The following is a 13865-nucleotide window of genomic DNA, read 5'->3' on the forward strand; positions in this document are numbered from 1 at the left end:
ATGTGAGTAACTGTGCATATAATTTATAACTATATGATTCCTAAGCAAGGAGGAGTCATACAGATGACAAATGAAGATGGTCCTGGTGGAGCAATGTTCATGGTCATGGGACTGGAGTTGTGTTTTCTAGGTACAGCACTCCATAGCTAGTGGTTCAGGATTTCTGGATTAAAGTTGTGAAATTTTCTTAATGGGGTGGCTACAGGAATGAGCTAGCACATGAGTAGTGTCCCTGTGTACTGGACACCAGCATTTCCAAAGCGATATATTAGCTCTAGTTTCTAAAACTTCAAGGACAATGACATACTGAAAAAAGATTTCTTAGAGAGTAAAGCTGTCTTAGGGAACTGCAGTTAGTATGCTATTATAATCATCAAACAAAACCTTATGTAGCTTTCTCCTATCTTCAGACTGGAGACATATTAAGAGTGAGCATAGACGCTAATAGAGAGTCCAGGTTTGTCTGATACTCCAAACATTCTGGGATTTCCTGCTCTTTGATGGCAACGTGTAACTTTAACTGCTCATGATCAGCCTCATTATCTTCAGAAGGGACATTGTTTACAGCACAAAGGTCTAGAAGCTTTGTTCTGATTTCTAGCTGTCTTTTTTCCTATTCATATTGCTGCTCACCTCTATCTTCTGTTAAAATCCTCACCTTCCATGCCAGTGAGATGGCTCAGCAGGTGGGGGTGCTTGCCACCATGCCTGATGACCCACCTGAGTTCAATCCCAGAAAGTCACGTGGTAGAAGGAGAGCCCAGACGCCTGTAGATTGTTCTTTAACTATACTCACACAGGCAGAAACACATGTAAATGCAATGACTCTTGTAAAGTCTTCAGCTGCTTTTGACTCAGAAAGCATTTGACCTTTGACTTTTGGCAGTCAGAGACTCTGACCACCTCCCCTTCAGGTCATGTGTTGTCTATGTTTGCAGAATCGCATCGCTAAGCGTAGCAGGAAGCTCGTGGACTATGACAGCGCTCGCCATCACTTGGAGGCTCTGCAGAGTTCCAAAAGGAAGGATGAGAGTCGGATCTCCAAGGTAAGGGTGCACCCAGTGAGTGACTTCACTCTCCAAATCTTGAGACTTGTAGCAGCCTTGTTTTTAAAAATTGGACATTTCCCCGTTTTAACGGAAGACTGCAATCAGGATAGAATTCAAACTAAATCACAGTTTTCTAAGCCATTTTAATTAAAATAAGGTTTTTTTTCATGTTATTATAAGTGAGATCCATGACTGACACATTTTGATCAGAATAAATTTGAGCCCTTTGCAGTGCTTCAAGCTCAAAGAAACCCAAGAGAGTTTCTGCACTTCTTTATGGTCCATGAACATTGCCAAAATATAGATTCAGGTGGGAGGCCAACCTTGACATTCTTAGACAAAACTCCCCACTGAAAATAAGGCAGAAGCTACATTTGCATAACATCAGTTTCTTGGAGAAGATTCATTTCTGCAGCTCTTATCGTTGTAATAGTTTACTTTTTTAATGCTGTGATAAAACACCATGCCTAGGCAACTTGTAGAAGAAAGGCTTATTTAGGGCTTTGGGTATTGGACAGGTATGTATCCATCACCACCACAGTGGGGAAATATGACAACAGGCAGGCATAGCAATTGGAGCAGAAATCAGGGAGGTCACACTTTATATCACAAGCAGGAAACAGAGAGATCAAAGTCAAACTCTGCAAGTCTTTAAATTTCCAAAACCACCCCCCCACACACACCAGTGGCATATTTCCTCCATCAAGGTTAAACCTCCCAAGCCTCTTAAACCTCATTACTGATTGAGGACCAGTTATTCAAATGCTGGAGGCTATGGGGATCATCTCATTCACGACATCACAATCTTGTCCACATTGCAGGTGCCGGCTAAATGATCAGCTGTCCACTCTTCCCTTGGATTCCAGTCTTGGTTTGTCTTCTCTACCATACACCATTGCAAAATCATCTTCCAACATGGCATCTCTAGATCAGGTTCCCGACTGCCTACCTCTCTTAATGCTCCCTATTAGGAAAAAAAAAAATCTCAATCTCTTAGTATGACAAGCAAGATCTTCAGTTTGGATACAAATTACGTGTCCACCTTTAACTTCCAAGTTTTTCCTTCTCTCCTTTCCTTCTTCTGTACACCCACCCTGAGCAGATCCTGCACGAAATACCCATCACTTCCCAAGCACATGTGATAGCAGCTGCCCTTCATGCAAAGCCTCAGAGAGGCCAGGCTCTGTAGAGCACTTCATCTATGTTGCCTTTCTTTCCCCTGTATCCAAGTCAAGGCAGTACAAAAGGTAAATCTGTCGAGGTTGTACCATGGAATTCCAGCCTGTAGGTCATTGCTTTTTTTAGATGGTGAAGGGATGTTTTTCTCTGTAGTGTGTTCTACAGGAAATTATAAGTCTATCTTGAAAATATACCTGGTAATGACTTAGACGTTCCATGGGGCTTTGCCTTTTCTGCAAGAGCATTTATGAGTAGTATCCACAGCAGAGATTGGTAGAAGCAGTATAGCATTTTGTAGAGTTAACAAATCAGAACAAGCCTGGAAGAATAGTCACTGGCTTTCCTGTGAATCTTACCATTTCATATTTAATAGCAAGATGGAATGGTTTTCAACAAATATTTCCTCTCAAAGCCTTCTCAGAGTACCATAAGACAATTCTTGTTTAATACAAAATGATCTTTTCTGCATAGGAATGACCCCTCTGTGTGCCAACATGCTGTGTGTCTTTTCTAGGCAGAAGAGGAGTTCCAGAAAGCTCAGAAAGTGTTTGAAGAGTTCAACGTTGACTTACAAGAAGAATTACCATCGTTATGGTCAAGGTAAATATGCTTCTGCTCCAATTTTCACATCCCACCTTTAGCAGTCCAAAAGAAGTGACTTCCCCCGTTGTCACCTTCCTTGTCTATAATCCCTCTGTGCTGGCTGGGAGAAGTTCTGCACCTGTGATTTCCAATATGGAAACCACTAGTCACGTATACCTAATGAATACTCAAGATGTGGTTGGGGAGACTGAGGAATAAAATTTTATATTTATTTTGTTGTATCTCATTTTAATTAAATAGCCATATGTGCTGGGTGAATATTTAGACCCTGATAGATTTCTCAGTGAATACTCAAATTCTAACTAGGAAAATTTTACGTAATCTTAGACTTACAGTAAGATCACTCCAGCTCTTGGTTGGATTTCCCTTATCCTTAGACCTCATCTGGTCTCTGACCTTGTTCTTTGGACTATTAACCTGGGCTCTAATCCTGTACCAAATGCTGTTCTTATTCACAGGCACTCCACAGTTCTCATGGTATCAAGAGAGATTTATGTGACTTAATCCATTTTAATCACTCAGTGGTAAGACCAGGAAGTTGCTGGAAGTAGTGATGCCTTAAGTTCCTTAGTTCTCATCAACAGTTCCATGCCACCAGCCCTTCAAACAACTCTGCCCGCCATTCTGTATTACTGTTAATCTCTTCCCCTACCTTCTAAATTGCTGGTGGCCCTGAAGAAAGTAACCACATATGCGAGCTTAATTTCCCTCTGCTTTTATCTGCAGCGCTCTTTAACTGAAATTGCACACAGTCCTGATTTTTCACAAGCACATAGTTCTTTTGCTATTGACATTGCTCAAGCCTGAAAATGAAGTCAGCAGTTTTAATCTTCAATGTCTCCTATGAGGAAATGCACAGGATAGGCCATATAGCAGTGAACATGTACTTAGTGATAAATGCTTGAATTTCTGCATCAAACGCATGTTTGACATTCAGAAATTATTCACTGTGTCTCGTGCTGTGGTGTTCATTGGGTCCTCAATTCTCTGTTTTCTGCCTAATTATTCTATTTATTACTGAAGCTGAGTTATCGACATTAACTATTTTCAGGCCCAGTTTTTCTCTTCTGTTCTGTCAGCTTTTACTTTACTCCTTTTTCAGATATACATATTACTAAGGATATTATCCTTATAAAATGTTTTATGTTTTTGTTTGCTTGCTTTGAGACCAGGTCTCATGTAGCCCAGGCTGGCTTTTAACTTGATTTATAGCAAAGGATACCTTAAATTCCTGATCTTCTTGTATTATTTGGCCCTCACCCAAATAATCACACAGAAACTATATTAATTACAACATTTTTATTTTATTTTATTTATTTATTTATTTTTAAATACTTATTTATTTATTATGCATACAATATTTTTTCTGTGTGTACATCTGCAGTCCAGAAGAGGGCACCAGACCTCATTACAGATGGTTGTGAGCCACCATGTGGTTGCCGGGAATTGAACTCAGGACCTCTGGAAGAGCAGACACTGCTCTTAACCACTGAGCCATCTCTCCAGCCCCTAATTACAACATTTTTGACCAATGGTTCAGGCATATTCCTAACTAGCTCTTACATCTTTAATTAACCCATGTCTATTAGTCTGTGTATTGCCTTGAGGCTGTGGCTTACCAGTAAGGTACTGGCGTCTTTCTCCTTTCACAGCTAAATGACTTCTCCCTGACTTCACCTTCTTTCCTCACCTATCTCTGCTTGGATTTCCTGCCTTTCTATATTCTGCCCTGCCATAGGCTAAAGTAGCTTCTTAACGGTGATAAAAAAATATTCACAAGATACAGTAAGGAATCCTACGTCACTCTTGGCTTTACCTCCAAATGCTGGGATTACAGGTGTACACCACCGCATGGAACTATATAGTATCATCTTTTATCTTTCTTAATAAATGTTTGTCTGATACCTACTCCAAGTCTCTGTTGCTCACTCCTTACATGGTACCTTTCTCATCTCCCTTTTCTATTCTTTTTCTTTCACTCTGTTTGCATCTTTGAATCTAAAAGGTGGATGGTATTAAGCTTGATGCTTGTCTTTAGTTTGCTCTTTGTTTCTTTTGTTCTTTTAATTTCCATTGCTTCACTGCAAAGAAAATTGTTTCAAAAGTTTGGATATATAAAGAAGAGAAGTAAGGTCCAGGAAGATGGCTCAGTCTATGAAGTGCTCCCCATGCAAGCATGAGAACTTGATGTCAGATTCCTATTGCCAAATAGAGCTGGGTGTAGTGGCATGCATTTGTACCAGCCTGAGGGCCAGAGGTATGGCTTGCTGAAGTTTATCAACCATCAATCGGTCAATTGGTGAGCTACAGTTTCAGTGAGAGACCTTAGTATTGTTTCAAAATATGAGGTGAACGGTCTACTTCCAGTCACCATATGCACACGCACAAATGTACACACACATATACGTTGAAAGAAATAATCTACTACGTAGAGGAAGATATAGATTGCAAAAGATTGTATTATTTATTTTAAATAAAAGTTTCTGTCACATCTGGTCCTGAAACTGTTTAGTCCCAAATACATACACAAAGGCTTATATTAATTACAAACTATTTGGCTTGTTAGCTCAGCCTTATTATTAGCTAGCTCTTATAAATTAAATTAGCCCACAATTCTTGTCTATGTTTAGCCACATTGCTTGATACCTTTTCTCATTCAAGGCATTCTTATCTTGCTCCCTCTGCATCTGGCTGGTGACTGTCTCTGCCTTTCCTTTTCCCAGAATTCTCTTAGTCTGGTTATTCCACCTGTACTTCCTTCCTAGCTACTGACCAATCAGTGTTTTATTAAACTGATACGAGTGACAAATCTTTTCATGGGGGAATTGTTGGAGGTTGAGCTTAGAGTCTCACTCACACTACACAGCTATTCTCCCTCCTACCTATATTTATATTTCCACAAACTTGTGGTTCAAAGGACATGGCTATAAAGCATTGCTATAAGGAAGGAGGATGCTGTACGGGATGCTTTATCTGAAGTTTTTGAAGTCAGTATTTGGTGAACAAATATTCCAAGCTGAAGAGGGCACACTTAAAGGCATAGATTTTAGATTCTTAGAACTGCTTTTAATTTTAAGGGCTTTTTATGTGTATGGATACACATGTATTTCTAAGTACAATATGTGTCTGGTAGCCATGAAAGTCAGACAAAGGTGTCAGGTCCCCTAGAACTGGGAAGTTAAGGATGGTTGTGAGCTACCATGCAAGTGCTGGGAACTAAACTCAGGTCCTCCGGAAGAGCAGTCAGTGCTCTTAACTGCTAAGGCATCTCTCCAGCTCCAGTTTTTTGAAGTTTAACGTAAAGTATCATGAGGTTGATTGCAAAGCAAATGCTAAGGAGGGAATTATGGGGAGAGAGCAGAACTAAGATAAGGTGAGATTCACTTATTTATCAGAGTTATTAACCACCACTGTGTATCTCTCTTCTTTAAGGTGTTATAGATCTTACACTGAAAGTTTTTTTTTTCTTACAGCCTACTGTGAAGGGTAAATAGAAACAAAAAGTAAAATATCAGACAAACTAGCATAATGGTGACTGACATTGCTGATTGGCCAGTGTAACTTCAGAGATGAGGAAAGCTTCCCTCAAAGATTTAGTACATGCTGACAATGAAGGTTTAGGGATGCACTGAGCCCCATCTTATGTGTGCTGTGTTTGAAGAATCTTTAGGAAGTCTGTTAAGGAAAGAGCAGCTGGATCTCAGAAAGGAAGATAGGAAACACTAAGTATGAGTGAAGTAGATGCCCGGATGCCTGAGTGGCTGTGTGAAACTGTGTGCAGTATCAGGAATCCCTGAAGGAAACCATAAGAGGAAATAATCAGAGCTCTAGCAGGGCCCTGAAGGGAAGTAGGACCTCAAGAAGCTGTGAACGGAGAACAGACTAGTGATGAACATGTTCCATGAGTGCCAGTTACAATAGGAAGATCAAGTGCAGGAGAAATAATGACATTTCACCTTTACTAAACTTCCAAAGAAGGTTCAGTGACTGGAGGGATCAGAGGCTCCATGGCAAGCACTGATAACTCCGTCAGACGTGAGGAAACAGCACAGTGGATATCTGGTTTGAAAGTCTTGATTTTAGGATGGGCATGAGGAATCATGTAGCAAATATAGAGACTTGATAGAACAAGTTAATCTTTGAAAATCAACTTTTGTCACTTTGAGAAGATGGCAGTGCCAGTGGCATTAGAGGGATAGTGTCCTGAGAATGTGTGGGATAAGTAGTGGATTGGAACTGTATGAGGGTGTTGATAGACTAGTCAGACAGGGCTGGGGGGTATTTTACATGATTCTGGCTTGAAAAGGACCAGACCCCCATGGACTCTGTTGCCTGAAATAAATAGTGGCCTCATTCTCAGGGTGAGAGACTCTGGTGCATCCAGTCATAAATAAGATGTCTTCATCAAGGTCTTCCTCCCCTTAAGGCTCATTGATATATGTAGAAGCGGCATACAGACTGTAAAAGTCAGAGGTGATGGATGGTTCCTAGGAAGCAGCATCTTCTAGACACAATAGGATTGATGCACATATGAACTCACACAGACTGTGGCAGCGTGTACAGGGCCTACACAGGCTCAAGTCAGACCCAAGCCCCAGCACTGAGAAGGGGAAGTGATCACAGGCTCCCACCCCTAACCAAGAAGCTATCTGCAACTGGTACCTGCTGACAAAAAATGAAAAGCTAGTTTTCTCCAATGGAGTTTTATTGGGTACACCTTACACTTAAAGGTTGGCCTTGGGCCCAGAAGCAGTTGGGAAACAAAACAAACCCGATGGTATTTTTGTAGACTTTTATTTGTCTTGTTTGGACATTTTTTTTTTGTCTTTTTGGGTTTTTGCTTGTTTCATTTTGTTTTCTGTTTTTATGGTTTTGTGGAGGTTTTAAATTTGTGTGTTTTGCTTTTATTTGTTTTAGAGAGAGTGAGAAATAACCTAAGGGAGAAAACATGATCAAAATATGTTGTTTGAAAAAATTTTGAATAAAAAGGTTTACAAAAAGCCAGAAAGAGGTAGTAATTATACACAAGTTTTAAAAATAGAGTCACAGATACTTGCAAATGCAATAAAAGATTTTTGCCTGGGAATGATTAGATGTGAGACCCTGGGTTGCCCCAATTCACAGATGGAGCAATGAGAATGATGTGGCATAGATCTGGCATAGATGTGGAAGAACAAGCATAATTAAGATGTCTGGGCCATTCTATGTGTACCTGCTCTTATGGTAGATAGTAGCCTGGGTGTAGAGTTCTGTTGGGTTAGTGTCATGAATGAGTGAAAAAGAGTGAACCCATGAGACTTGGCCTATGCAGAGTGGTTGGGATGGGTTTGCAGCTTAGATGTGAAAAGGTTAAATATTTAGCAGCCGAAGTGTGATTGGGTTCAGCATCTGGAGAAAAGTTGCGAGAAGACTCCCCTTTCTGTACCCATCTCCATGGCAGGAAATGTGGTAGAAACATAGGGGAAGCCACGTCCTCCTCCACCTGATGTGCAGAATTCGCTTGGTGCATCCTGGAGGGAATGGTGTATAGGTTTGCATATGCCATCTGCTCTGTTTCCAAATATTTCCTTCATTTATGAGAACAAAATACTTCTTTGGTGCCAACATGGTGATGGTGATTTAAAAACAATATTTTGACAACTAATCAGAAACATCATGGTGATGCCATAAACCAGACCTTTTGGGAGAACTGGTAAAGACTCAAGATCCATTATTATGTAGAACTTGTGAAATGAGCCTTCCAAGAAAATATAGGCACTCAGAGCATGACATCCTGTAAATGTGTACTTCACTGCTGTTCTCGCTAGCATTTCATAAGTCAAGGCAGTCAGAATGCACCCCTCCAATGGCTTTTTCATTTGTCTGTTCATTCGTTCATTTATTTGTTCATTCATTCATTGCTGACTCACTCAAAATATTTACTACGTGCATTCTGGGCCCTAGGTGCCATGTCAGGGGCCAAGACTGCAATTGTGAACAAGTCCATGGCCCCTGTTGAAAACAGTCTCTGTTTTCGTACATTGGAGAAAGCTTATATATGTTAAGTTGTATCATCACCACTATGACCATATTTTCTAAATTAACACATGCTACTTAATTTCTAAATTCTAAAATCAAACACAATATTATAAAAGTTTACATGCTTGTTTAATTATTTAAAATACAGTATTTCTTTCTGGTACTATACCAATTGTTTCTCTCAGAGAAATAAAAATTCAACATGAAAATGTAGTGTCTTCGTTCCTGTTACTGTAATAAAATACTGGGACAGCAACAACTTAAGGGTAAATGGTTTGTCTCCAGACCCAAGTTATGGTCCATTGTGGCAGTGCTGGAGGGAGGAGGTCACATTATATCCACAGCCTAGAGAAGACAACAATAACTGAATACATGTCAGTATTCAGCTAATTCTGGCCACTCTTAAACAGTTCACAATTCCCTACTTAGGGAATAGTGTCACTCACAATGGGCAGATCTTCTCACATCATTTAACAGAATCAAGATAATACCCACAGTAATATCCAGAGGCTTGTCTCCCAACTGCTTCTAAAGTCTGTCAAGTTGAAAATTTCAGACCAAGTATCACAAGTACATATTAGTTTTTCTTTTTGGATAACTTTATTAGTGATTTAATACAGTAAATGTAACAGCCTTTATCAATGGATAGTAAAAGTACACGAAAATATGTCCAAAATATGCATAGGTGATAACAACGAGGGAGAAAATACTTGAACAAAAATGTTGTGTTTAACTAATCAAAAATTCATACTTGAAATATGCAGGTTTTCAGTAGCAAACTTATGGACATTACATCAAACAATATTCAAAGGTAAGAAGGAAAATGGCTCAGCCGATAGAAACTGTTTGACAAGGACATCAAAGCTTCCTTATCCAAACTTCTCACTAGAATTTGCAAATGTGAAACATATTATAAGGAAATATTGAGCCAGGCATAAAATTTCATTCATTGCTCTTCTCTGTAATTTTATCATAAAAGAAACTCTATACAATATTCACCATCATGGTTTGAATGAAAATTATCCCCTGTGGTGTTCAGCATTTGAGCACTTGGTCCCTGCTGGTGGTGCTGTTTGTGGAGGTTTAAGTGGTGAGGCCTTGCTAGAGGAAGTGTGTCACCAGGGATGGTGTACGTGAGGTTAAGTCCTCACCTTACAGTCGGTGTGTCTGCTTCATGATAGCTGTTAAAGATGTGGTCTCAGATCCCTGCTACTGCTGTCAATGCTCTTCCCACCCTATGGATTCTCACTGCTCTGGGACTATAAGCCCAAATGAACTGATATTGTCCTGGCCATGGTGTTTTATCAAAGCAGAAGACTCTTTAGCTGTTTGTGCCCACATCCGTCATTATTTTATGTTTATTCACATATAAACTACTGTGGCATCTTGCCATTCCCATGTGGTTTTATATTTTGTTTTTATAATTTAAATATAATTGGTATAAATGCTCAATAGTTAAGCTGCTTGGTACCACTTGAGCCCGCCATGATGGGTGTACCCAGAGGTAGGTTGGTTTTGGTGAGTAATTAGACAAAGAAAAGATTGATTAGAGTCTAAGAAAGGGATTATACATTTCAGTTTGCTCCTCCAGAAACATTTCTCTAAAAACACCACAGCAAGTGGTTTCCTCTGTATGGCATTATCAGAGAGTCCACACTGTCTCTCCTTTCCCATATAGCTATGTCTGACCTTGTCTCTTCGAATTCAAGCTCAAAATATGTCCTCTCTCCTATCTCAAAGCATGGCTACATACTTCCTCTGATCTGTAAATAAATGTGACTTACAGGCCACCATTGAGAACCATCTGCTTCCCAGCTCTTGGTCTCTGATCTGAGTCTTAACTGTTTCCCAAACACACTATGCCAGGGTTTTCATTACTATAGTCTATATGCCTAAGTATGTGTATGTGTGCAAATATATATATATTTGTCTTCTGTATCTGTGGAGAATTGGTTCCCAGAATCCCCAGGGGAAGCAAAACTCCATGGCTGCTGAAGCCTGTTACATAAAAAACGATGTGGTATTGGTGCGTGACCTTCTCTCACATCCTCCTGTGCACTTGCAATCAGCTCTAGATTGCTTAGAAGACTTAATACCATGACAACATGGTGCAAAGAGCTGTTGTGAATGGTTCAGAAAATAAGATGGAGAAAATAGTCTCTGTTCAGTTCAGATGCCATCTGTTTTCTGATGGTTTTGATCCATGCATGGTTGAACCATAATAGAAAGAATACAGATATGGATATATATCCGTGTGTGTGTGTGTGTGTGTGTGTGTGTGTGTGTGTGATTTAGAGGTCCATCAGCATGTGTGTATATGTGAAATATGGGATTTAAAGTCAGTTACAATAAAAATATGTGAAATCAGGGTCACGTGGTGACTGTGGGTATAGGAAATGAAGGTAGTGTGGCAGGGATTTAAGGTACAAGATAAAGCACAGGAAAATAATGCCTTATTGATGGGGCAGACTTACCACTTAATTACTGCTTCATTTCAGAGTTTTTAATTTTTAAATCTGGCTCCAAAGTTTTTGTTTTAGTTAAAATTCAAAAGCACCTAATTTAAGCAGAATTTGCTGATACTGAAATAACAAAAGTCGTTGTTTTAAAAATTTCTTGTAAAGTATTCTATGATTTTCTATTACCTTTTCCTCTTTGGGGGTTTTGATACTGGTTTTCTCTTCCCATGAATTGCCTGACACTGGACAGTTAATCCCCATTTACTTTTTCTAGTAAATGAGGCTAGCAGTCCCAGGGGATTGGCATGAGAAGCAAGGGAAGGAACAAATAAAAGCACCTTGATCAACCCTCATGGTTTCTCCATTTCTTCTCCCTGGAATCCTATGCACTTTAAGGGCTCTGCTTAAGCAAGAGAAGATCACTGAGTGTCCTTTTGTCTGAGTCTTTACTTAGTTTTTTTTTTTTAATTGAGAGTTCAGATCTAATTTAAAAATCAGGACACTAGTTATTTTTGAGAATGTCATTGAAACAATAAAATGAATTAAAGTTGTCACTCAGATAAGTTAAAAAAAAAGAATTAAGTAAAATAGAGTCCAGATACTTTTTATTTGGAATTTATTTAGGAACCACAGATGAAGACAGATGGGATTTGCCTCATGTCCCAGCACCATTCCCATAACTTTCCCTTTACAAATGTGTCTGAGATGTTGCCAATCGGAAGCTTGTGTGCTCGACAGCTAAGAAAAGTTAGGCTTGCTCTAAGATGTTATTAAATCCAATGTTGTTCAAAATCACATATAGAAAACAGTCTTAATATGTTTAATTGCCATTAAAATCCATTTTTTGCTAACTAATCTCTCTTATATTTGTGTTTCCCCATGGTAGACGAGTTGGCTTTTATGTCAATACTTTCAAAAATGTCTCCAGCCTTGAGGCCAAATTTCACAAGGAAATTGCGGTGGTGAGTGATGGTAGCTGTTTACCTTACCAAGGGCAGTGCAAAGGGAGCAGAGGGCATGGCTTACTGACTAATGCACCCTCTTACAAGGCTCCTGGAGCTGCAGTTTGTTAATACTCTCTGCACATGCTTTCTGTTAGTTGTCAACACACAGCTCCCTACACCCTCCAAGGGTCTTGTCAAAGCCTCACTTTCTTGTTTTTCTCTTCTGTGGGTTAAAGTCAGAATGTCAAGTGATGTTCTAAACTAATGAAAAATTGATCTCAAGATATTCAGAAAAGCATCAGCCATGTTGCTAACTATTGCTTTTGTCGTTCCTCAGGGCAGCCTGAGGATTACTTCTAATAGAGTTAAAATGAACAATCTGTTTTTCTCTTCTGCTTGATATTAGAGTGAATACATAATTGATTGACTCAGCATTTGGTTTATTTCAGCTTGGCTGTAGACTTTAAATTTGGTATATGGGATTTCAAGTGCCCTGAGACCAATCTACTTCTTAGAACAATTATAGCTTCTCATTAAACAGTTTCTTTCTAAGGGAGAATGGCATGGGTGGGCACTAGAATGTCCTGTGGCTAATAGGCCTCTGTCCCCTTAGCTTTGCCACAAGCTCTATGAAGTGATGACAAAACTGGGTGATCAGCATGCTGACAAGGCCTTCAGTATCCAAGGAGCTCCCAGGTAGGCCACTGCTCCTCAGAGCTCACCCTGTTCCGTGTGCCAGTGATGTGCTGTGTGCTGAGTTATCTGGAGTCTGGAGACCACATCTTTCTGTTTTATTCACCTTGAAAAGGTCCAAAAGGAGCCTTCCTACCTGGGGAGTCATCCTAACCACAGATTTAGGGCTTTTACATTTCCTTTTGGCCTTCAGTTGCCTCAATATGCTACTGGTCACAGTAGACCTAAGTAACTGCCTCTGATTTACATGGGGCCCCAGAGCCATAGTATGGGATAGGGATCATTTCTACCTCTTACTTTATCTGAATAGGAAAAAAAAATCAAAACTCCAAAGTTTTGTGCTGATTATTATCTGCTGAAGGAAGGAAAGAAGTGGAAGAGAACTCTCCACCCTCTGCCTCTGCTTTGGCATTTATTGCACAACATGGCTCTGTTATGACTCTACTGTAGGATGCTGTTACTGTGCCAATCACGGGCGAAGGGCCCAGTGGCACATCTTAGCTGTTTTCCTTGGTTTGATTGCCCACTTTCTCTTATGATTTTGAAGTCTCTTTTACCCACCGATGCTTAGCAAACCTTGAACTAGCAGTCAGAAGCCCTTTAGGTTCTAGTCATATGCCTCTGTGGTTAATTTGTTTTGTTTTTCTTGTTGAAGCCCAACAACCTCTGCAGTTAAAAAAGCATATTTAAAAAAATATCTATAGAAAAAGTGGGCTGCTGTGGAATGAAATGGTTTCTAAGGTGATGTTCAGTTCTAAGATTCTATACTTGTTGTTTTTTTTAATTGAATTTATTGAGCTCTACATTTTTCATTTATATTTTTATGCCAGTCATTGTAAACACTCATAGGAATATATTTATAGAATCATTCATAGCCACATGCAGTCCCAACCTCTGCATATGTCAGTGTGCGACGGCTG

The 13865-nt window shown here is 39.6% G+C and overlaps 1 protein-coding gene across 3 annotated transcripts in view; it reads left to right on the top strand.

Moving 5' to 3' along the window:
- Positions 1 to 13865, top strand: part of Amph (amphiphysin) — a 188954-nt gene that overhangs the window by 128752 nt on the left and 46337 nt on the right. For all 3 annotated transcript variants that reach the window (XM_041645689.1, XM_041645690.1, XM_041645691.1), the window contains exons 6-9: positions 939 to 1046; positions 2743 to 2828; positions 12195 to 12270; positions 12866 to 12948. In XM_041645689.1, the coding sequence (XP_041501623.1) occupies positions 939 to 1046; positions 2743 to 2828; positions 12195 to 12270; positions 12866 to 12948 (353 nt within the window). The remainder of the gene's footprint in view (positions 1 to 938; positions 1047 to 2742; positions 2829 to 12194; positions 12271 to 12865; positions 12949 to 13865) is intronic.

Source organism: Microtus oregoni, unplaced genomic scaffold, assembly GCF_018167655.1.
Source record: "Microtus oregoni isolate MIOR12 unplaced genomic scaffold, Mior012 000115F_ref0000277, whole genome shotgun sequence".
In the NCBI taxonomy this organism is placed as follows: Eukaryota; Metazoa; Chordata; class Mammalia; order Rodentia; family Cricetidae; genus Microtus; species Microtus oregoni.